Genomic DNA, 24,955 nt, shown 5'->3' with positions numbered 1-24,955 from the left:
ACACTGTCTTGAGATGCTGCATGTGCAAGCTGCTCCTCCAACAGGAAAAGCTGAAGGCTTTGGGAGAACTGAAGTGGAAAAGGATGTTTTTCACTAACATGGCAAAGGGAAAAATCGAGCAGGAGCACAGGCTGTGTGCTCTGGTGAGCTGAGAGCAGATTGCTCCTAAGCAGTCAGCACAAGGGCACACTGACACTGGAGATATCACGTGAGTCACACTGAGGAATGGGGTCCCGGAGCTCTTTCTACTCTAATAAATAAAACAGCATGAGAGTGACCTACAGCCCTTGTGACACAATGAAAAATCCCTGTGTTGGGTAATTTTTACCTCCATGAATTGAAATCATGTGAGAGTCTGTTTGCGTAACAGGGATTTTTAGTTTTGCCTGATTGGAGAGACTTAATAGGAAAAGAGCAGACTAAAGAAAAAAGATTTCTGAAACAGTGGTTTGGCTACAGTAGTGGGGGGTTTAGCTGCTTTTCTTTTTGGGATGCTGTTTGAAGTGCATTTGTCCTAGTCATGGCAAGTGAGAAAACACACAGCTCAGTGGGACACTATTAAAATACTCTTGTTGAGGTCCATTGAGCCAGGGCTCAGAGGACTGGACAGGCCCCGGTTTCATGTGCAACTAGGGCATGGGTCTCCTAACTCAGCATCAGCTCCAGCCTGAGGGCTCCCATCTGGGGTAGCCTGTGAGGGCAACAGGCACAGCAGGGCCAAATTCAGGCTCAAGGCTGTGCAGGTGACAAAGCAAAGGACAGTGCTCTGGGGCCAGAGGGGTGAGACAGGGCCATCCATTATGAGCAATGTGTGTTGTGTTGCATGGGGATAAATAAGATTATAAAGCTTTCTTCTGCACTCCTCCACAGCAAATCCATGCTTGAAGAGGGGACTAAAATCCTTTGATTTGTACTGATAATGTAGTAATTTGTACTGACCATTTACTAGATGGACATTTCTTTCACAGCCATTTTTACTTGTAGTGACTTCTTAATGTGAAGTTTGGCAGGAACCTCAAGCCTCACCAAGCTGTGAGGTGCAGCTGCCTGTGACTTTGAAGCACCTCTGGTGCATCTTCGCCCTGTTCTGCCTCCCCCAAGGCAGTGGCAGTGGCTGGCGCTGGCAGGCCCAGCAATGCTCTCCCAGCCAGCCTGCCCCGCTCCAGGCTCACGGATTCCCAGCTGGACAGTCTCCGTGTTAAATAATTAGTCCAACAGCAATCTGATAAAGCATCACCTTAGAACCTGGTTCATTTCATGCACCCACTCCTACAGCGAGGCTGTGCCAGAAATCTTACTTTCTGGCGGCTCCCTTCTAATTGCAGAGCTGAATTTATGCATGGCTACTCTCTACCTGTTTGTTCCTGTGCCAGCCTTCTCTGTAAGCTCCAACAGCTCTTCTGCCTTGCTGCCGTTCCCCCACTTTGATGTCCTCAGGGGGCGAGTACATCCCTGTCACTCCTCACGCTACTCTACATTAAATCAACCAAACTCCCTCTTTCCGTAGGGTCTCCGGCCCTGCCTCAGGCTGCCCCCGCAGCTTCCCCCATCCCCGCCCGGCACTGCAGCCCCTTCCCTCAGGGCGGGGGCCGGAGCGGCACACGGGGAGCGGCCCCTTCCCGCTCGCCCTCGCGCTTCACAGGTGCGCCTGGAGCTGCGTGTGCGTAAATCACAGCGGGCTGAAAGTGAGCGTTTCCCTGTTCAAAACAAAACAAAACAAATAACACAGCAAACCTGGGCACCGCACGGGCTCGCCGCCCCTCCGCCTTTCCAGCCCGCTCCGCAGCCGCGCTCCGTGGCGGCCGGGCAGGGCAGGGCCGGGCCGGGCCAGGGGAGGAGCGGCGGGAGACGGAAGTGAAAACAAGAGCGGGGGGCCGGAGCTGCCGCCTCGCAGACGCGCCGCGGTGTCCTCGCCTCTCCGCGCTGAGCCGCACCGCCGGGTGAGTGCCGGGGCGGCAGAAAGTGAAAAGAAAAAAAAAAAAGGTGGGAGAACTGGGCAAAAAGTCAGCAGGCTGGGCGCGGTTTGTAAAGCTCCTCAGTGCTTATTTCTCATTTAATTTCTGTAAGCGGGGCGCGCAGCTTTTCGTGGTTGCGGAGCGCCCGGCCGGGGTGCCGGGGTGCGGCGGGGGCGCGGCCCGGCCCTGGGGCAGCGCTTCGAGGAGCCGGGGCTGCGGGACACCTGCGGGGCTCCTCGCCCTCAGCCGAGCGCTGCCGTGCCCGCAGGGCTGCTCGGGCGCAGGGCTCCGGTGTGCCCCGCTCCCCGGGCTTTGCGGCACCCGCGGGGCTGCGCGCCGGCTGCCCCTGGAGCTGCTGGGGCTGTGGGAGCGCCCGGAGCCGCGACCTAGCGCTCCTGGGGGGTGCCTGGTCCCCAGCCTGCGGTGGCCGTGGAGGCTCCTCGTCCCGGAGAGGCGGGCAAAGGGGTGCCGAGGTGTACGGGCGCTTGTGCTGGCGCTGCCCCCGCCGCTTCCTCCGGCACGGCCGCCCCGGGGGCAGGAAGGCCCCGCTGCTGTGCCCTGGCCGGCAGTGCTGCGGGTCGGCGTTCCTGCGGGGGATTTGAAATTCCCCCTTCCAGACGCAGGTCCACCAAGCGTTTGATCGTCTAAAGGAAAGTTGCACAATTTCACCCTTGGCTGATTTGTTTGCACAATCCTCCCCACGTGAAGCGAAGTTGGTGGTTTGCAGTGTTTTCCTTTAGCTGTTTGCATGGCATATTTTAAGAAATTTGTTAAGTAAAACTTTGAACGGGTCTTCTTTGTCTGCCGTTCCTTCCTGGTGTATCTGTCAGGCTGGAGATGAAGACGTATCAGAATTAAGGGAGTGAGAAAGGAAAGATGAGTGATGCTGAGTGAGATGCACGGTATTTCAGCGTGCAGTCTCTTCCATCCTATTTCTAGTTGCTACAAATGAAAAAGAATGGTATCCATTCCTAATATAATTTAATCTTTTTCCTGGATCTGTAATTGTAACTAGCTGTTGCTCAGTTAAAAGAAAAAGCCACACAAGTGCTTTAGTTTCTATTGACAGGTAAAGCCTTCTCTCCTGTGTGGAACATCTGCATTGTGTGCTGGTCACTAGATGTGTCTTCCTTTTCTGCAGTCTCGTAATTTACAGTGACCTGTCACTGCAGTGGATTTTATTTAGCGGGAGTGAAAACAATTTGTATTTTTATGCAGAAAGAAATCTTTGACTAATTTAGATCCTCTTTTTAAAAGAGTTCTGTGCACAGGGCAATTAAACAGCTTAGTTCTCGCTTTAGTGGTGAGCAAGCCCCCTAAGAATCCTAGCTCAAACTTGGCGAGAGCTTTTCTTCCTCTTTAGCCACGGGAGAGCTCTGTCTTTTGTGTTTCCCCTTCTGTACACTGGTGCTTGTTGAGGCTTTTAAGGGTAGGTTGAGTCAGCGCCTGGGGTCAGAGCTGCCCCTTTGCTGGATGCCAGCAGGCAGGGGCAGGTTGGGAATGGTCCAGTTACCCGGGCACCTCTGGTACAAGCTCCAAATTCTGCTTCCTAATATATAAATCTTGTGCTGCCTAATGCCAGTAGCCCTGCTCTGGTTACCTGAGTGGCCGTGGGTATGAATAAAGTTCACTGATTTAGAAACAAGTCGGAGCAGGGGATCTCTGCTGCTCTGGGAGGTGAACCCAGAAACGTGCGTTGTGGATGGCTTTCTTGAGGAGTGGCATCCCTGCACCGATGGGGGCTGTGCGACAGCCCTGTGGGTGGGCTGCATTTGGAAAAATCCGCCGTCTCTGAGAAACTAACGCGGCCCCCCTGCAGCGTATGAGCAGCTAAAGCCGGGCTTTTCAGAGTTTGGTGGGGTTTGCGGCCGCCTGCTGCTGCTTGGCTGAAGGTCCACCTTAAATGTCCCTATATGAGTATGGAATCTGGCTGTGCCCCGGTGTAGTCTTACACCAGCCCGCCCTGGGGTGCTCCTGCCGGGCTTCAACTATACAAAAATAGACGGCATCCACTACCTAAGATGTCATTGTAACATTACTTATCTGAGGTGGAACCGAAGCCCTTATCTTTGACGCTGAACAGCACTTAAGTATCTCAGTTGCCTTTTAAAGGTAATTTGTTGCCCACATTTGTGGAGGGGGTGATGCTTGGGTTTTGCTTCCTCACCATTGAGTCGTAGCTGTGGATATTTTGCTTTTAGTTCACAGCTTTCATTTTGAGGGTTGGTTTTAATATCTGTCTTGTCTGTCACATTGTTCTGCCACTATGAAGCTATGCTATAAAAATAAAATAACTCACAGGGATTTTATTTTCTTCTGATTAACTGCAAAGTTGTGATGCTTTGACATTGTTGTGTTTAGAAATAAGCTTTGAGCTGATGACATGGCAGCATATGATATTAATTTTGTTAGAAATGAATGTGCCAGTAGTGCTAATGTCTTCCATACTTGGGTTTAAGGGATGCTATCAATTCATGCTTGCCTCAATATTGACTTTTTTAAGCTGAGCTTTAATGGTGAGTGTTTTTACCCCCCCTGCCCCACGCAGTGTTTTGTTAGTAAAAAGTAGTTGTCAAACATTTTGGCAGCAGCAGTTTTCCAAGTTATGTTTCTTCCTAAGCTATGGAGGGAAACAACGTATGAGGAATAAAAGCACAAGTCATGACAGACCTGGTGTGGGCTTTTTGGCTGTTTTGCGGGCAGGGGAATACAGCCAAAGAAAGAAGGCTTTCAAAATTGCAGACAGTGCCTTTTGTTTTTATCATCTTTAAATTAAAACTCTAATCCTCTTCTGCAGGCATCAGTTGGATTTGGTCCTTGAATACTAAACATCATGAGCAACTACAGCGTGTCTTTGGTTGGGCCGGCTCCCTGGGGTTTCAGGCTTCAAGGGGGCAAGGATTTCAATGTGCCTCTGTCTATCTCTCGAGTAAGTCCATTTTTTTCTTTTCCTGCATGTGGGTATCTGTTATGCCGTGGCCAACCCACAACCTTCAGACAAAGCCATTAATTACAGACACTGGGGCTCAACTTGCCCTGTGGCATGGAGGACTCTTGGGGGTCGGAGAGGGAGGGATAGAGCTGGGAAAATAAATCTTTATTGTATGAAGGCTCCAAGGAAATTAGCTTAGGAAGGATTTGTCCATTTGAAATGGTTGTTTTATCTGTATTTGCTTATTCAAATAACAAAAGAAACTACCCTTGAATTCCCTTCCCTGCTCCCATCCAGAAAACAGATGCAGAGGTTGGAGGCTGACAGGAAACAAGCAATTTACTTTGCTGGGCTGAGCCTCTGCAGTTCAAATGGGAAACAGTGGGGAAAAATCACTCGTGTTACCCTTGTTTATTCAGCAGCTCTTAGCTGCTCAAGGATCTTGTGGTGTCTGTTATTACAAATCCTACCATTTGTAATAAAAATGTCCTTAAATGACAGTAGTTGTAAGTAGCAATTCATCAATATGTGCTTGAATGAACATGCCAGTTTCTCATGAGTGTTTTACAGAGAATGTGCTCTGAACTGGTGTTCAAAGGATTTGAGGAACTAAGTCAAAACAAATATGATCTTTGTACCCAGCACTGTCTAACTAGTTTCCTACTTGAAAACTGTGTTTTCAGGGAAGGCTTGTCTTTCAGTGTGGGCTGAGTTTCAAAGCCTTTTTCAGATGGCTGAAGCACTTTGCACATAAGATATAGGGACAAACTCTGCAGTATTGAATTTTGAGGATCAATGGAAATCTCTGGGTGAAGGGACTGGCTTTTGATGGCTCGGTACCCTGACACCTTTAAATCTGATTTGCCATGTGGAATCATTTATATACAAATGGCCCCTACTCTGTCAACAGCTCTTCTCTCCCTCCTGCATTTTCATGGAGTTTAGTGACAAAGATGAATTATTTTTTACACCTGTTGGGTCTGCAGAATTGATACTGCCCTGGGAGATGGAGCAGGTTTCTATTTGGGTTTATGCATCATGGTGATATTTTTAGCTAATCTTAACTAGTGTTTCAAACCCTTCCAGTTCATTTAGTCTTGGCTTATCTTATCCACTGGTGGATTATGCTGGTGAAATTAAAGTACAGTTTGGCTCTGAAAAATTATTTTTATATGGCTAAAATAGACTGGAGAGCTGTTGAAATGCCTGTGTACTGATTAGGACAGTTAATGTCTGAGACAAAAAGGGGTTGAAAAGCAGTTTATTCCTGAATTCCAGGGACTTAAAGGCTGAACTGTAATTCAGTTTCTTGTTCAGTAGCTGGTTACTTGTACACTAATGAGAAATTTGAACTGGAGATGTGGATAGCACTCTACTGATTTGATGGTCAAGAGCTTTCATGAAAAGGATTTACAAAGGCACAGGATCTTGCTTGCGTAGGGTCCTTGTGCGTGATACTGATGAGCAGTTAAGCACTATAGGCAGTAAGCCATGCGAAACAACCAGTTTCAGGAAAGGGTAATGCTTTTTCTGTAGAGGCCTCTGTTATCCTGGAGATCTAGAGTGCAGTCCTGCTGTAAGCAGGCTTCCTATCTAAAAGAGGAAACATGTGGTGGAATTAGCCTAGACTAAAACTTTATTGCAGGAATCAAATACGCTGTCTCACGGAGTAGCCTGGAGGAATCGGCCTAAATAGGTACCTATAAAAGCCTCAGTTCTGGGATTCCCTAATAACAAATGTCAGTGCCCACAAGATCAGAACATAATGAAAGACGGGGACTGGTGTGGTTTTGGAATTTTAATTTGCGCATGTGCAGGAAAGCACAATCTCCACTTCACCTGTTATACCTCAGCACCGCTCCTCAGCTGCTCTGTTTCTTCCTACTTGTAGTTAAGAGTATGCTCTTGTTGTTGCTCTTGTAAGTGTTGGATGGCCTGGTGCCTTTTTTTTTTTATTTTCCCCCTCCTTTGGGTCAAAAAAAAATGCATAGTTCTGGTGTGCCAATCCAGCTTTGGCCCGATAGTTTTTACTGGAAGAATTCAACACCCATGTTCCTGGTATGCTAGAACAGTGTGTACAATTCACCTCCCAAGCCCTTCTTTTCCTGATGTAGCATAAATTCCTTCCTGTATCTGCTAATTAAATTATTTTAGCAAAACAGCAATAAGACAGCATAATTATGTTCCTTGGCAAGGAGGGCTATTTGGTTTTGTTTTTAATTTGTCCTCTAGATGCTGAAGATGAATGCTGGGCTGCTGAGGGCTAATTTCCTGCTTTAGTTTAAACTCCTTGAAATTAAGTTTAAATAAAGTGTAGTTTCTGGAGCTCAGAAAATACACTGGTTTCTAAAGCTGTTTATCTGAAAAGTTAATCTCTTCATTAATGATTTGAACAAATTAAGATCTCCCAGTTCCTTGGAGAAAGTTTTTAGTAAGTCACTTGAGTTTGTACAGGATACAGTTTAAATGGGCGTATTCCTTGTTGCCCGTGTAGGGTAAAATGTGCCTGGTTTGTGTCCTTCAGTTGAAAATCTTGTGGTCAGCTAAGGTTAACATTAGTGCAGAGATAGCATTTGATTTTTCGTAAATTACTATATTGCAGCCTAGCTGCAACATAACCAATAGCAACAGCAGGGTTGTGTCAGTCACTTTATATAGCTGAGTGCTGTAAAGCTGCTATGTATAATTATACAGCTGTACACTTTTCATGGGAAGTAACAGACGTGATGCTGGGGTTGCTGTCGTGGGATAGCTTTTACATATATCAGTGTAAGTATATACTGCATATGCACGTAGTTACGTATACATACATGACACATATAAAATGTATATTTAGTATAAATGTCTGTATGACACAAACGCATGCAGAACCTGTTGTGTGGACTTGTATCTGGCTGGACTTCAACAGGGTGGCTTTTCCCAGTCCTCCTCCCTGCCGGGTGAAGGCATTTGTCTGAGCCCTGCAGAGTGCCATTGCACAGGTCAGGAATTTAACACCGGGAAGCTGATGCAGGGCGGGAGCACTGGTGGGAGTGTGATGGGCGGTATGGTTCCCATGAAGGAAGGGCCCGTGGGAAGGAAGTTGCTCTGAAAGTAATAAGGGATAAAGGGTGGGTTGAGGTTTATTAACAGCCAAGTGTTGAAGTGGCTCAGGCTGCCACATGTAAGTGTACTGTAGGGCTTCCAAGTAGTTAATTCTGAGGTGGCATTTGTGTAACAAGAGATGGCAAACTGTGAGCAGTTAGCCTTTGGTGAAGAAGGTAGAAATTACTAGAGCCTGGGTATGCAAAGTTGGATTTTTCTGGGTTGCTGTTCTTACTGTTTCCTCATGGCAGGTTATGTTAATTAAGGAAGCAACTGTTCTCCTCCTTACTCCTTCAAGACCTATGCTGTGATGCCAAAAAAAAAAAAAAAATAAAAAAAGGAAAGCTAGAGGAGATGAGAACAAGATTTGTTTGGGCAGGAGTTTATTCTCATTCAGTAGAAGAAACAAATGCAGTTTTAGAAATAAACTACTCCAACATACTGCTAGGCAGGATTTGTGAAGTGGCTCTTGGGCATGTTGAATACCATATTAACAGAATTTGGGGTTAATCATATCTACAACATGATCTATGTTATTTAGGTGCAACGCAGTAGCTTTTAAAACTATCCATACTTCTTTGGAGTCTGAATTAACATTATGTTTATTTTACTTTTTTGGGAGTTGGTAAGTTCCCCATGCTTCATTAACATCACCAGAATAAACTCAATAAGCATGACTAACATTAGAACTGTCAAAACTGCTGTCCTCTGCAGATTGAAATAAATGCTGTTTGGTATTGATGATGTATTCATGATGTTGGGATGACCTGTGAGAGGTTTGGATATTTGTTCCAAATGTGTGCTTGCCATGTTAGCAGCTTATCAAAATGTTTGTGATGTAGTCTCTAAAAGGTGCTTCTCTCTGTTTTATGGCAATATTTACTAGTAGGAACAAGGAAATACTCGAGCAAAGCTATAGTTTGAAGAGGAATGTAGTCTATAGGCAGTGTATACCCTCCCACCTAATGCAAATTTGTCGAATGTTTTCCTGTGTTTAAAAGTTACTTTTTTGTTGAATCCTGGTGGCAACTTTAGCTATTGTCTTTCAGAAGATGTTTTGCTATTTGTTTTTCTCTTGCTGTAGGAATTAAGTGGAATACAGTCATGTTGAAATGCTTGACCTGACTGACAGCTCTGTTTTTCTACTGCAGCCTCTTTCAGTGTGTTTCTCACACTGCCAGCTTTTTTCTGCTTCACTGATCACTTTTCTTCTTCAAAATACCCAAAACAAACAAACACCTTTCCCCCCTCAGAAATAACCCCTCGGTTTTGCCGTTTTTTCAGTTTTTATTATTTCAACTGTTTCAAGGATGTTGTTCTGTGTTGAAGTTTCAAGCTTATAGTTGATGGAAGACTCATGATAATAAATCTGTTGGCAAGAAGTACACTCAAAGAGTAGGTGGAAGAGCAGCCCACCTTGGGATGAAGTAGGGAATGCAAATACAGCATGTCAGCTGCTCAGCATTCATCCCACATGAGCATCCTGATGTTCTTTATGCTGGTGTTGGGAGGTCATTAATATGTGTGAAAATAGTGAGAAGACAATAAAGGAAAATGATGTTTTGAATGGACCTAGAGCATGTCAGCTTTGAGTGACTCGAGTCTGGCTGAGCCTCTTGCTCTTGTGTTTGTGTGAATTATTTTATTAAGCTATATGTGTCATTTCCAGTAAAATCAAGTTTTGTGTAAGTATGAAATAAGTTATTTTAATGGAGGACTGGGGAAATCATCTTTCAAGCAGGTATGTGAACAGGAGAGAAACATTAGAACTGCTGGCCTGGCCAGTGATAATTGTGTCAGTAACTTTATGCTTCATCCTGGAAGCTACTGAGAGCTCCTAACTAAACCCTAACTGGCAGCTGCTGGCATTGGTGTGCTGGCTTGATTTGTTATTGAGTTGTGATAGTTTGCACAAAATACAGCTGAAGATGGATTCCACTACTGCAGCTGAGGTGGACTGGGAACTGGCCGAATGGCAGAGCTCAGGGTTTTGATCAGTGGCACAGAGTCTAATTAGAGGCCTGCAGCCAGCAGTGTTCCCCAAGGGTCAATCCTGAGTCCAGTCCTGTTGAACTTACTCATCAGTGACCTGGATGAAGGGATAGGGTGTCTCCTCAGCAAGTTTGCTGATGGTAGAAAACTGGGAAGAGTGGCTGTGCTGCTATTCATCAGATCTGGTCAGGCTGGAGCGTTGGGCAGAGGGGAACATAATGGAAGTTCAACAAAACACAAATGCAGGGTCCTACACCTGGGGAAGAACAGCCCTGTGCACTGGCACAGGCTGGAGACTGATCTGCTGGAGAGCAGCTCTGTTGTGAAGGACCTGGTGGACAGCAAACTGTCCATGAGCCAGCAGTGTGTCTTGGTGGCCAAGAAGACCAGTGGTATCCCGGGGTGCATTAGGAAGAGGAAGGTGGTCCTGCCTCTGTACTCAGACCTGGTGAGGCTGCATCTGGAGTGCTGTGTCCAGTTCTGGGCTCCTCAATACAAGAAAGACCAGAAAATACTGGGGGGAGGGGAGGGCGGGGGTCCAACAAAGAGCTATGAAGATGAGATGAGGATGGGAGCATCTCTTTTATGAGGAAAGTCTGAGGCAGTTGAACCTGGAGAAGACATAGCCTCTGCCTGGGGCAAGGGACAATGGGCACAAACTGAAACACAGGAAGCTCCATATGAATATGAGAAAAAACTTCTTGATTTCAAGGGTGACTGAGCAGTGAAACAGGCTGATGAGACAGGTTGTGGAGTCTCCTTCTCTGGAAATATTCAAAACCCACCTGGACCCAATCCTGTGCTAGCTGCCATAAGTTAACCTGCTTTAGCAGCAGGGTTGAACCAGATGCTCTCCAGACATCCCTTCTAATCCCCAACCTTTCTGTAATTCTGTAACTTTCTGGCACAGCTCAGAGATGCTGTCAGACGTCACAGTATGTACCTGCTGATGCTGCTCCTGGAGCAGCAAATGCTGTATTTTACAGGAGCTATCAGTGCTTATGAAGTGAATGGGATTTGCCAAGGTACCAAGCAAGAAGTGTTATTCTGTTCTCTTTAATTCTGTTTACAAGATGTGGTTTACTGAAAAATATACTGAGAATGACAAACGAGCTACCAGTGCCAAAGCCTGTCTCCTCTGTGCACGGAGTCCTGAAGGAGCAGAGGTTTTTCTTTGGATGATTACAAAGTTCCCAGCTGCACAAGCGGTTTAATATGAGCAAGTGTTCTGAAACTCCTAAGAGTGCTGGTTAGTGCTTCAGAGTTTGCATAGCTGCCTGCAAGCAACAGTCTTTAGAGAGCTCCTCAGTTTGACTTGAAGATGGAAAGAGAGATCAGTTGGTACAGATGTAATTTCCCAGTTGCCTCTTTTCTCACTGTGGTTTACATCTTTGTGCTGAAAATTGGGAAAAGGGCTGTTTCCTCTGACCATTTGTTTTCCTTCCCTTGTCTATTCTGCTATGCAGTTTGAAGAATGACAGACCAGCGCTGGTGTGTGGGCTTGGGAAGAAGGGAGGGCTTGCGGGAGAAGAGGCGTAAGGAAACTGTCTGCATCTCATTCTGTTTGTGACCTTATTTGTTAGACAGTCTCTTCAGACTGAGTAGGAAGCTAACTTTTAAAAAAATAGTTCTTCTGCTAATGTCATTCCACTGAAAGTGAAGCTGCCTGTACTGGGAGAAAAAGGAACCAAAGAGCTTGTAGCTAAGGGATGTCTGATGTGATGTGTGAGCACATTCTTTTTACATTAAAAAATGCTGGTTCTTCTTTTTTGCTTATAAGTGACAGTTTAGTTACAGTATGAGGAGTATAAGCTAAATATTTCATGATGGAAAAACTAAAGTATTTGTTTGCAGTGTCTACTTCTCAAAGACAGATGTAGTGAAAAAATAAACTCTGATTAGATGTTCTGAGCAGATGCAAAATTGGCAGTCCTTCCAGAGGCCAAAAGAGAGGAGCAGTTATTGAATAGTAACTGCAAAAAAATTAGGCATATTTTCTTTGCAAGTATCTCGCCCTGGAGGCCTGACAGCTTCTGTCGACTTCCCCACCATTTGGAGATTGCTATTTTTAGTGTAACTGTTTTTCTCATTATTCATTGGCCGATGGCTATCAAAAGGCATTGTGAGAAGAGACATGGTGTTGAAAGGTTTGTTTGTTTGGCTTTGGTATGGAGCCAGGAGATAACATTGTTGGCTTTTTTTTTTTTAAATTATTATTTGTTTTGACTTTTTAAGAATAGGTTTCATATGTTACCAATATAAGGGAAAGTGTGAGAGAAAACTGTCTCTCATGTGCCTAAGGCAGTGGAAATATGGGGAAGGTGATATTCCTCCTGCCAGTGGTCATAAAAAATGAAAATTGAGGCTGAGGTTAGTTTGAGCAAATATGAGGAATAGAATCATTTAGGTTGGAAAAGTCCTATAAGATCATTGAGTCCAACCACTAACTCAGCACTGCCAAGTCCGCCACTAAACCATGTCCTGAAGTGCCACATCTACACAACTTTTAAATGTCTCCAGGGATGGTGACTCAAGCACTTTCCTGAGCAGCCTGTTCTAATGCTTAATAACCTCTTTGGTGAAGAATTTTCCTCATACCTGATGTAAACCTCCCTAGGCACAACTTGAGGCCGTTCCTCTTGTCCTGCTTGTTTGATGGGAGAAGAAGCTGACCCTCACCTTAGTACAGCCTTGTTTCAGGTAGCTGTAGTAGAGAGCAGTAAGGTCCCCCTGATCCTCTTTTCCTCCAGATTAAACACCCCCCAGCTCCCCCTGCTGCTCCTCACAGGACTTGTGCTCCAGACCCTTCATCAGCTCTGTTGCCCTTCTCTGGACGCACTCCAGCACCTCAGTGTCTTTCTTGTAATGAGGGGCTCAGAGCTGAACACGAGATTCAAGGTGTGGCTTCACCAGTCATGAGTACAGGGGTACAATTCCTTCCTTGATCTTGCTGGCCACACTATTGCTGATACAGGCCAGGATGCCATTGGCCTTCTTGGCCACCTGAGCACACACTGGCTCATGTTCAGCTGCTGTCAACCAGTACCCCCAGGTCTTTTTCCACTGGGCCATTTTCCAGCCACTCTGCCCCAAGCCTGTTGCACTTCATGGGGTTGTTGTGACACAAGTGAGGACCCGGCACTTTTCCTTGTAGAATCTTACACAGTTGGTCTCAGCCCATTGTTCCATCAAGTTTGTTTGCTTCTACAGGTGGCTGTTACAAAAATAGAGACAGAAGGGATGGAGGCCACTGCTAAGGCCAGTGTTATATAAATTTGAATGACTCAAGTCTTCAGGGCAATAACAGCAGTGAAAATGTGACAGAAGTACCTCTTCAGGTTCCCTTACTATACGAGGTCCTCAAGCTGAATTTGCAGAGAGAGGTACTATCTTTTCTCAGAAGAGTTGACATGGGTTCCTCCCCCTTTTTCCCATTTATCTGCTTCTTTCATTACTCACCTTTCAACACTGTCAGTTACTGGGGTGGTGTCCCACGTGCAGCAGCTTTTCATCTTTTGTCTCAAGACACTGCGGTTTCATGTAGTTGCTTGGGTATGCTATCCCAAGTAGAGAGGTAGCAAGGGGACAAAGTAGCATGCTGTAAGTTGATGATCATGTCATGGTGCACACCCTTAAAGTACATTAATAAGTGCTGCACCAAAAACTGTGCACCAAAACTCCTGGATAAGCAGCCACAGAGCACGAAGACTTGTAGGCCAGAAAATCTCAAGTAGAATAGTCCATAATGTTTTACCACTATGGATTAGTATTATAGGGTTTTTTTCTCATTTTGAATTACTCTTTTATTGGGAACTTCAGCTTAAACAGTTAAGTTTAGTAGAGGTAAATGCAAGAGATAGTTGAAAGTATTTGAACGAATGAACTCTTGCAACTGCTGTCAGCTGTGCCTGTAGCAAAGCCCTAAAGTAAAATGTAATGCCTTGTGTGAAGTCCCATAGGCTAAAACGTGGATCTTGCCAGGTCTCTAGTAGTCCTGTTGGAAAGGTCAAATGGTTTGCATGTTAACTGGATATGAAAGAAGTTTGACTTATCCTGGTCTATATTAAGGAATGACCTAACACAGTATCTAGTTTTTTCCCTAACAAGTAATAGAACAATATGAAGTACTTACCATGGGAAGGCAACAGAAACTTTTATTTTGTGTTAATTATTTCATAGCTCTTTTGAAGAACCCTGCCTAGTGATTTAGATGCTAAGCCTGGATTAATGTAGAGTGCATCAGTTTCAGGAGGGTAAGACTCCCTGTTTGTTAAGCTTTTGTATTTATGAATGTAATTGGATTATGTTTAGTTATTCTTGCACCCAAAATTTATTCAGGCTATGTAGAAAATGATCAAAGTGTCTCTAAGTGTGATGATGTATTGGTAGCAATATCATTTGAGATTTTTAAAAAGAAATTCTGTAGAGCCAAGGCAAAATGCTCTAAATATATAATATGAAGACATAAATAAAGGTGTATTTTTGTTGTTAAAAAGATTATATCACTTTGGTGGAAACTCTAACTATAGAGCTATAGAACATTTTGTTCAGAACCCTTAAAAAAAAAAAAAGGCAGCTTTGCTGTGCAAACGCTCCCTCTGCCAGACAGAGCAGCTCAATCGCAAAGTTTACAGTGCATCTGCTATTAAAGATTTTTCTTTTTAGTGTGCATCTTATACATGAGAAGCCAGGTGTAGTTTTGAGTCCAAGGCTGCCAGTGTTTTGTACCTTTTCTCTTCGTGGTTCTAGACTTTGCATTACATTGTGAAAGACATGGAATGGCAGATTCATGGCATTGTTTGTCTTCAACTTGCTTGTTTATCTGAGCAATACCTTTTGTGCTGTTATAATTTTCTTTACCTAATGCCTTTAAAAGGAGAGACAAAAAAAAAGCAAAGAAAAAATCAGTGGAGATTTACAAAGCACAGAGCTTGTGGAAGTAGGGTTGGGCTTTCTTTTATTAGACCGATAGGGAAATGGAAGGCTTGTAAAGCCTTAAACATCAAACACATCTTGATAAATTCACAGAGAATCACAGAATGGGTCAGGCTGGAAGGGACCACAGTGGGGTCATCTGGTCTGACCTCCCTGCTCAAGCAGGGTTATCCCAGAGTACCCGGCACAGGATTGTGTCCAGATGGTTCTTGGATATCTCCAGTGAGGGAGACTCCACAGCCTCTCTGGGCAACCTGTTCCAGTGCTTGGTCACTCACACAGTAAAGAAGTTCTTCCTCAAATTCATGTGGAACTTCCTGTGTGTCAGTTTCTGACATTGATGAGGTCCCCTCTTGGTCATCCCTATTTGAGGCTGAACAAGCCCAGCTCCCTCAGCCTTTCCTGGCTAGAGAGGTGCTCCAGTCCCTTAATCATCTTTGTCACCCTCCACTGGACCTGTTCCAGGAGCTCTAGGTCTCTTGTCCTGAGGAGACCAGAACTGGACACAGCACTCTAGATGAGGCCTCATCAGGACTGAGTAAAGGGACAGGATCACTCCTCTCAACCTGCTGTCCATGCTCTTCCTAATGCATCTCAGGATCCCACTGACCACCTTGGCCACCAAAGGCACTGCTGGCTCATGGAGAGTTCGTTGTCCACCAAGACCTCCAGGTCCTTCTCCACAGAGCCGCTTTCCAGCAGATCAGTCCCCAGCCTGTGCTGGTGCATGGGATTATTCTTTCCCAGGTGCAGAACCCTGCACTTGCCTTTGTTGAATTTCAGACAGTTCTCCTGTTGGCTTTCTGCAGCTGCTTATCAAATCACAGTGTTTTGAATCTAGGCCAAATTAGAGTGTTCTTTGCCCAGTGTCTAAGGCAGTATGCTAGCACTTGTTCAGAAATGAAAAGGCAACCCGCAAAATATATGTTCAGGATATATTTAACCCTTGGGGGATGGTGCTCTCGTTCTTTGTGAGGGACTGATTGTTGGATTCATGACTTGATCAAATGTAATGTAAATAGTCATCAGGGGCCACAATCAGGAAGCATTAGTGGTTGGAGAGCCTTGCATGCTACCTGAGCCTGAGTTCCTGTCTTCTTTAAATCTTTTCTTAATGCAGAGAGGTGTGAGGAAGGCCACCCCTCCCCAAATATTGGCCCTCTCAAAAGTGGGAATAAGCTCTTGTAATGCTAAATAGTCCTCTTGGGTGTGAACTGGCCCCCACCCCTGTCAGTGGTAATCACTGGCTGAAGAAGGTTGGCAGAAGAAAACCTGTGCTTGCATTGTCATTGCAGGGCTCAAAGCCAACTCCACGATGAGACTTCCTCCATCAGTGCTCTAAGCAGGGACAGTAGGTGGGACTGGTGCAGCAGAGGTTCACTCAGCCCGTGGGAACTGGATCTGCTGGCACAGTGGTGGCAGATACCTGGGGACAGTACAGGCTAAAAGTGCTGAAGCTAGACTTGCTAGGACATGTCTGTCAGCGTACTAAGCTGTGAAAATTGCCGCTGAATGCTTATTAAATAACAACTTCTGTCAGCTATGAATACATTCTATTCTCTCCACTTTTCAGCTGTCATATTTTGGCAGCTGGCTAGAATCAAAAGTCGTTGTAGCAGGGGCTTACATGAATCTCCTTTGAGAGCATAATTTGTAAATTAAATTAGTTTGGTACTGTGCAGATCAATCATAATCCCATAAATGCTAAGAACCCAAGCCTTGGCACTGGAAAAACACTCAAGCAAAAGTGCCATTGTGGGCATATAAGTTGTTTCCATAAGAAGACTCTTGCATAAGGCTTAGCCTGTGTTGATGTACATCACGGCTTGGGACCCTGCAGTTTTGGTTTTTCAGACTGTTGTTACCAGGAAGAAAGAAGCACAGGCTTGCTTGGAGGAGACAATTGACTTTTCCCAGACATCTTTCTACTTTCTCTCAAAGATGCAGGAGTCAGTGACTGTTAGCCTAGGTGAACTGACTAGCAGAGATATTTGTATGGCATCCAGAGAGCTCGAATAGAAACAGGCCTTTGACCAGACAGTCAAATTCCATCAGTAAATCAAGTGCTTAAATAGTGCTACCTCTTGCTCTGGAAATGCTGTAGAGATGCTCCATCCCCTTCTCTCTTTGCAGTATGCAATTATTGTATAAGCTAGAATTTTTAATGTAGAGATTATTACCCTTAGAGCATGTCCTTTTTTTGGGTAGTTGCTTCTGAACTGTTGCTTCTAAACCATGGGTTAAATAATTGAGCTTATGAACAAAATACAGATGAGTAGGTTTTTTTTTTTGAGCGAAAGAATGAATTTTGTGTAAATGTCTAGAAATGCAATTCACTTTCAATGTGAAAACCTAACGATGGTTTCCATGAGGTGTGCACTTAAAGCTTGGAGGCCTGAATTCTTGCAATGTCTCTCTGGATAAAAGTATCACCATCCCTCTTATGTCAGAGGGAACATGATACTCTCTGGCCAGTAGAGTAGCTCCTCTGTGGGAGTATTTTCTTCTGTTGACACATCTCCACTTCAGCTTTAAAATGTAGAAACTGCTGATTGTTGAAACTTAAAATTACATTAATTTGTTTTGATACCTGACCTGACGAAAACTGCTGCTGTTGCAGTTGACAGCTCAGATCCGTTTATACCTCTGTCCTGGATGGTGTGGGATGAAATAACTGGAAATTGCTCACAGGAAACTCTGATTGGAGCAGTCAAAAGAAGGATTTAGGGCAAACCAGTTGGTCCTGATGCTTTACTTTGTAACCTCCTACAGCTGTGGAAGGCCAAACTGCTGGGGTGTTCTCCCCACTGCTTCCTCCTTGCAAATGTAAGGCACACTTTTGGCATTGGGATGGAAGCAAGTACAGGATTTTGGATGCCGTAGTCATTGACGTCAACTGGTTCCTGACCTCCTCAACAGGATGAGTGCCTCCAGTGCTTTTGGTAACTGTGAATGCCTCCCCTGTCACTCATTCATTCTGTACTTTTTTTTTTTCCTTAACTGCACATCCTAATTTTCCCATTCCTACTTTCTACATTCCATTTCAGAATTCCATTTCTTTAGCAAGGAGCATATTCCCAGGGTACAAAATGAGGTTTTGTAGAGAGTTTCCTGTCCTGTTTTGCCCTGATGATGATTACCTACTCAGCCTCTATTCTGCAGCAGGGACTCATTCCCTTGAGAGGAACGTTTGTATGACTTGGAAGGGGGCTGGATATAGGAGATAGGGCCTCACAAGAGGGAATTCCTCATGAAGAAAACTATTATCCAGAGTAAGGGGATAAAGATGAGCATAGTGGAATGTGTAACTGCTGTGCTTCTGGAGAAGAGTACACTTGAGAGGGGTGGCATGCGAACAGTTTAGACTTCAATGCAATGATGTTTAAGTAATGTTAGTGTCATTTCTAGGAAACATAGTGCATCACAATGGGCATTATGAATTCGGAAATAACCTCACTTTGGTATTTAAGATAACAAACCACTCAAATTGAATCAGAGTTGGTTTTCTAGTGCCACTTTTTTCAGTTTCTGCCAAATAGGTTTGAGTCCTTCAGTTTGTTGCCTGTTTTATCAGAAAGAGGAAGGCATTTTTTCAAGAACACAATTTGTACTGCCTTTAAGTTTTGTCCTTCCTTTTCTTAGCTTGAGCACCTGCGTCTTACTGCTGAATTAAGTTTACCAGGAGTTTTTGCCCTTAGTTATCACTTAAGAGAAATGCTGTTCAGAAACCATTATTACTTGTGGTACTAAGAGGGTTTAGGATTCAAAAAGCATGTGAAGGGATAGGAATAAAGGCAATAATAACTCACAAGCTAAAAAACTTCAAAAACTAGTGAATATATACTGTGTTTGTCAGAGAGCTCCAAGTGACAAGTGGTAAGAGATTTAACTCTGTATAGCAGGTGGTATAAGTAGTTATAGGGATAGCTTGCCACTGTTTTGAATTGCGTTAGTACTGTGTTGTAAGTCTGTAACCATCCTTTTCCTTCCCATTTTTCCTTACTGTGCCAGTCCTTTCCAGAGTGTAGTATGTCTTGGGTTTGCTGTTCCCAGCACTGGGTTTCTGTTACGTGAGAAAAGCAGGGCTGTATATAAGCAGCTTTTGCTTTATTGGTGCACTTGCAGGAAATGCTTCAGCATCAAGAAACAAGCCGCTCTTTTATGAGCACTTGGGTACTACTGGATTCCTGAATAAACACTGTCAGCAGCATGTGCATGCTTTGGGTTTCCAGGCCAAAAGTGCTGCTGGCTTCTAGGGAAAATTCTGTAGCTGGTGTTACGTGTGAGGTGGCAAAATGGGTCTAGAGATGTTTTCTGCTTTTCAGTTTCCTGACAGATTCTTGACCTTCCTGGGCATGACTCAACTATGTATTCCAATTTCTTTCTACCCTGTGTGTGGGGCTGTCTTTTGGACCCTGCCACAAGATCCCTTCTGCTCTCCCAACATCATGGCAATCCTAGTGGCTTCCTTCCCTCAGCTGCTTCAGGCCATTCTGATTCAGGATGGCACAGAGGGTTTAGGTTTTGTTTGCCCATGAGGCTGTTATAATGTGATAGAGTGAAACGTCATAAAGTAGCAGCTTTATTGGCTTGATCTCTGTTCATCAATAAATGGAGTCTACAAGCAAAGTGTTGGTTAAAAAGCACACAGAAAATACCAGTTTGGCCATCCCCCCCATCCCTTTTCTTCACACTGGGAGGAAGAATAAAGGTTGAGTTGTTGAAAGGCTTGAATAATATGGAGCCAAAATCTAACTCATCAGAGGGGCCACACTGCAGCGCACAGATCTGAGTTTGTTTTGTCAGTCATCCCATAAGGAGCAGGAAGTGCTTTGAGATATGCACCAGTAATCTCATCTGGATGTTAATCAGGACCACACATAGCTATCTTCAACCTCTTGATGTCTTCCTGCCTGTTGAAGAGATATTCCTAAAGCAGCCCTTCCAAAATCGCTGAAATCAAGATTATAGAGGAAATCAGTTACTTTTGCTGCTGCTGTTCTTGAGTGTCACAGTAACTGTGAATTTTTGGAGGAGAACATTGCGGGAGGTTGCTTTTAAGCTCCCAGTCCTTTGTATTGATGTGCTTGTATCAAAATCTGAATTCAGTTTAAATCATTGAAATAATCCTTTGGTCTTGCATTGCACATTTAAGAAAGGTACGTTGGAAAACCCAGCAAAACCTCAGAGTGTATCTTGGCAATAAAACTGTGAGATTAAAAAACACTACTTATTTCTGGGGCCTGACTCATGATTTTTGAATGTGTGAGGGTGGCAGCGCTGGCTGGTCAAGTAGCATTATAAATATTTCAGGACTTTTGGGCACAGAGCTCTGCCAAATATTTTGCTCATGTTAGGTGTTTTTTCCTAATTCCCGGAGCAAATTTTTGCAGATCTCTTATAATCTGGGTTGTGTGTGTAATTAAACAGACAACATGTCAAATCTCCAAATTTCTGAAAATGCTGCATCAAATTCAAGTATTTAAATCAATTACATAGTGACTAAAGTGTTGCTGACTGTCTATAAGCTGTTTCATTGGGACATGGTGTATGCAGTTTCATGTATATGTGGTAGAGGAAAGTGAATTGCAGAGCAGCTGGCTTGCTAGAGATCTTCAGAACTAAACAGTACATGGCATGTGTGGTAGAATTTCACCCTGTTAGGAAAATAAATTGGGCAAATTGGTTGATTATTAATGGTGGCTCCAGCTTCTGGTGTCAGCATATGCAAAGCAAAAGAGGTGGTAGTGGTGGTGTGTGGAATAATTGAATAATTCTTCCTGCCTTCCAGGAAGCCCATGGTGCCCTGAAACTCGTTCAGCCCAGTCATAAATGAATTATCCTCTGACAGATTGTGCTCTGGGGGAAGTATATTTCTATTAGTTTTTATGAGGCATTGCAAGTTGCAGCAGGCCAGGAATGTTAAAAGATGGAGAAGGCTTTCAGTGGACGTGTGTGGGAATTTCTTGCTCAGTGTTGCAGTGGGGATCCTGCAACACGCATATATCAAACCAGGAGTCCCGTGGAAAGGAAATATATATATGGACAGACAGATTCTTGCTAGCTGTTTCAGAGATGTTTATTTCTCCAGCCGCATGGCCGGAGCTCTGCCGAGGAACTGTCCCAGTCACGGGACCAAGGGTCCTTCTGCCCGCGCAGGGAACACAAACCAACCAATGGGAACGAGGCTGAGCAGGGGCAGGAAACCCCGTGTCTGTGCCCTCAGGGCCCCTCTCTCAGGGCTACACGGCAGGGGAGGGACCCCAACACCTCACCCGTTTTATTTTAATAAAAGGAGAATGAAAACAACTGGATAAACATAACAAGAACAGTTTCAAAACAAAACAAGCCACCCTCCTGAGTCTTTAAATGTCCAAACAGATTCTCTGGAACATCTTAGGGCTGACAGAAGGGAGACAGAATTCTCTGAGCATGCTTTGTGGGGAAACTGAGGCAGGAGAGGGTTTAACTTCTTCCCTCCCCCTTTTCATCCCCCACTCGGCATTGGAAAGGGATTTTTGGGGAAACAATTGGCAAAAGCATGGTTTTGTGAGGGAAACCATGGATGAAAAAACGGATTGGGAATACACTGGGGGTAATAGGACATAGGGTAAAAGGGAAAGGTGGGATTAGGAAAGGGAAACTGTAGGGGGGGCTTACAATGGAGATACTGTCTAACATGACTACGATTTTTTGCATATATACTGCCTTTTACAGGAACACCATCAGGCCCAGTGACCTGCGATGCTTGTAACCCTTTTCTCCCTAGTACAATATTAAATTCCACCACCTCTCCATCTCCCAAGCTTGGGATGCATTTTTCAGGGTTATTCTTTTTAATAGCAGTTCTATGCACAAATATGTCTTGCTGGTTGTCACACCTTGTTATAAAACCATAATTTTGCTTAACATTATACCATTTTACTATCCCTAAGGTCTTAGTTGCTATGATCTTTTCCTTTTTCCGAGTGGCTGCTGTTTTCTGTCTCGCTGCGTCTTTGCTGTCTCTTTCGGTCGCTCCCGTGTTGGAATTGTCGGAGCTGCTCGTGCCTGCGCGCTCTTCCCGGGGTCGCGTTCGGGGCTGCGCGGGCCGGGCCGGGCCACGCCACTCAGTTCTCCGTGCGTCGCCTCCTCTGGTCGCAGCTTCGCTGCCGCTGCCGGGCGCTGCACCCACGTCTCGGCCGGGCCCCCGAGCGATGACTCCCCCGCGCTCCGCTCCAGCGCGCGTCTCGGCTGGGCGCGGCTCCGTTCCACCGCCACCGCCTCCAGCCGCCGCCCGCGTGCCGCCCCTCTCGGTCGGGCGTTCACGGGGCTCGCTCCACCACGCGCTGCACAGGGCCGGGCGGGCACCGCCGGGTCCCGCTGCTCCCACCGCGCCTCGCTCCGCCACCGACACTGCGGCTCGCGTGGCTCCGCCCGCGCGCGGGAACTGCCTCGCTGCTGCTCGCAGGGCGCTCGGTGCACGTGGCCTGGGCCGCACGGTCCCTGCACCACGCTTCCCTTCACCAGGACACAGCTGACATTGCTCAACAGTCTCAGTAACTAAATAATATTCACGAAAATATTCTTCCATCGGCATATATTTTGACTCTAGTATTAACTGTGTCCAAACGGTTTTCCAAAAGCCCTTGGTAAGAATTAAATCCCAAGAAACATAGAAAAAGTTCTTAAACAACCATGCCAGGAAGTGTTTCAGTTCTTTTTGAGCTTGAATCAAGCTAAAATTTACAAATCGTTGTTCAAGAATCATTTTAAGTTTAAGATAAATGTCCATATGCGGCTCTGAGAGCCAAGAGTCTTCCCACGGTTCCTCCATAGTTCAGATATGGAATAGCAAAGCAAAACCAAGAAGAGGAATCCAAAGTTTCCAGGGTTTACTCACACAAATCAGTCGCTTAGGGATCGGGGATCGTTCTGCTCACAAATCTCCACCATTTGTTGCAGTGGGGATCCTGCAACACGCATATATCAAACCAGGAGTCCCGTGGAAAGGAAATATATATATGGACAGACAGATTCTTGCTAGCTGTTTCAGAGATGTTTATTTCTCCAGCCGCATGGCCGGAGCTCTGCCGAGGAACTGTTCCAGTCACGGGACCAAGGGTCCTTCTCCCCGCGCAGGGAACACAAACCAACCAATGGGAACGAGGCTGAGCAGGGGCAGGGAAGCCCCGTGTCTGTGCCCTCAGGGCCCCCTCTCCCAGGGCTACACGGCAGGGGAGGAGACCCCAACAGCTCAGGACTTCATTTAGCACTGGAGTGTGGGGTGCTGCAGGCAGAGGGGCAGCATGTCCCCCACCATGCTATGGAGCCACTCCCAGCAGTGTGGGGGGACTGGGCAGTGCAGGCATTGGCCTCGTGAATTTCTCGGGCATGACTTGCTAGGAACACTGAACAAGGTCTCTCCAAGCTTTAAAATGAGAACTGAACTGGTAACTTCTTTTCCCCAAGTACTGAACATGCAGATGTGAACAAGCTGTTTGGTGCAGTACTGAAATAATGAGGTTGAGAGCAGTGGGTGAAGAGCTGTGGGCAGAGGGTCTCTTTTGCTTGCAGTATATCCAGATGAAAAAGCTGGAGGATGAATAGATACACTTATTCCTGTAATTTCTGTCAGAAGCGCATTGAGTCCCAGCTTCCATTGTGGATAGGCCCTTTAATGAAGAAAGTTTTGAGCTTCCTTTATCTTTCAAGGATTCAGAGTTGCAGAATGGGTCAGGTTGGAAGGGAGCACAGTGAGTCATCTGGTCCAACATCCGTGCTCAAGCAGGGCACATGGCACATGCATCCTGTTCTTGAATATCTGCAGTAAGAGAGACTCCACACCCTTTCTGGGCAATCTCAAGTGCTCGGTCACCCACACAGTAAAGAAGTTCCTCCTCATATTCAGTAGGAATCTCCTGTGCGTCAGTGTCTGCCTGTTGCTTCTTGTCCTATAGGTTGGCACCACTGGAAAGAGCCTGGCTCCATCCTCTTGGCACTCCCCTTTTAAATTCTTATATACATGGATGAGGTCCCCTCTCCTGGGACAGCTTCACTGATTTCTTCTCATCTGGGGGAGATGAGACTTTAACCGGTGAAAATTCTGTATTACTCCACAAAACTTCTTTGCTTATTGTGTTTGCTGCTCTTCTAACAAGTATATGTCATTTGTGGGAAATCCTTGTAAATAGGGGATGGAGCATGGCAGGTAAGATAGTGAAGAAATGTTGGAATAAGTAGATATGCAGATAATAGTAACCTGAATCTTTCTTGAAGATGTGTAGGAAATATACTGCTTGATTTATAAATTTGCTACTTTTAAAAAGCACTACGACATAAAGATGCTGGAAGTAGGTGTGGAAAAGGTCTAGATGATGTTGCATACATATCTGGGCTGGGCCCAGTCATTGTAAACCATGGGGCCTGTAATGTATGTAAACTCTCATGGCTTCTCTTTTTGCAGAGAAGAAAGAATGTTGCTTACAATATGTGCCTTATGTCTCCATATGCTATTGTTTAAAATAAGTAACTGAGAGCAGAACATAACAAATGTGTAAGCAAAGTACTGTACACAGTTATTACAGGACATAATTTCAATGCATTTACTTTGAAGCTGGATTTCAGTGCAAGAAAGGGCTCTGTATTGTAAGTTAGACTAGCTCTTGGATTTTTAACGAACACATTGTGGGAAAAAAAATTGAATTAATACAATCCCCTTAAGAGAAACTCTAGCCTTAATATCTTTTCCTTTCTTTATTTTGTTTGCTCTTGATGTCGAGGAATATGACAGCTGGCGTGATGCCTCCTTTTTGAATTGTGCCATTTAGCATTTCTGGCAGCTGGATACGTGTGGAAAGCTGTATAGTCACAAATCTGTTTCTCATACCTTTTGTAGTCTGTTTTTCATCAGATAGAAAAATGTTAATACCCCTTGAACTTTGCTCCTTTGGCTCACCCAGACAGTAATTTACTTGAGCATTTCCTGTATGTTGTCTCTGGGTACAGAGCTCGTGGTTTCCATCTCTGCTGCATTATAATCTCCACCCGTGTGGTGCCTCCTTCCCAGGCTTCTTGG

At 45.1% G+C, this 24,955-nt stretch overlaps 1 protein-coding gene and 1 long non-coding RNA gene across 20 annotated transcripts in view; one reads left to right on the top strand and one right to left on the bottom strand.

The window, feature by feature from the left end:
* Nucleotides 1-1,826, bottom strand: part of LOC125326555 — a 29,509-nt gene extending 27,683 nt beyond the window's left edge. For 3 of the 9 annotated variants that reach the window (XR_007203885.1, XR_007203886.1, XR_007203891.1), the window contains exon 1: nt 1,735-1,811. This is a non-coding gene — a long non-coding RNA (uncharacterized LOC125326555). Of the gene's footprint in view, nt 1-1,734 lie in introns of all 9 variants that reach the window. The other 6 variants (XR_007203888.1, XR_007203890.1, XR_007203893.1 and 3 more) reach the window with 6 other exon arrangements.
* The window catches only part of PDLIM5 (PDZ and LIM domain 5), a 138,638-nt gene that overhangs the window by 8,901 nt on the left and 104,782 nt on the right, over nt 1-24,955 (top strand). For 9 of the 11 annotated variants that reach the window (XM_048304927.1, XM_048304926.1, XM_048304928.1 and 6 more), the window contains exons 1-2: nt 1,834-1,940; nt 4,753-4,884. In XM_048304927.1, the coding sequence (XP_048160884.1) occupies nt 4,789-4,884 (96 nt within the window). In that variant the 5' untranslated portion in view covers nt 1,834-1,940; nt 4,753-4,788. Of the gene's footprint in view, nt 1-1,833; nt 1,941-3,968; nt 4,068-4,752; nt 4,885-24,955 lie in introns of those variants that run through there. The other 2 variants (XM_048304921.1, XM_048304922.1) reach the window with 2 other exon arrangements.

This window comes from Corvus hawaiiensis, chromosome 5 (genome assembly GCF_020740725.1).
Source record: "Corvus hawaiiensis isolate bCorHaw1 chromosome 5, bCorHaw1.pri.cur, whole genome shotgun sequence".
NCBI classification, from domain to species: domain Eukaryota; kingdom Metazoa; phylum Chordata; class Aves; order Passeriformes; family Corvidae; genus Corvus; species Corvus hawaiiensis.
Note: the sequence above shows the minus strand (reverse complement) of the source record. Positions and strands in the feature narration are given on the sequence as shown.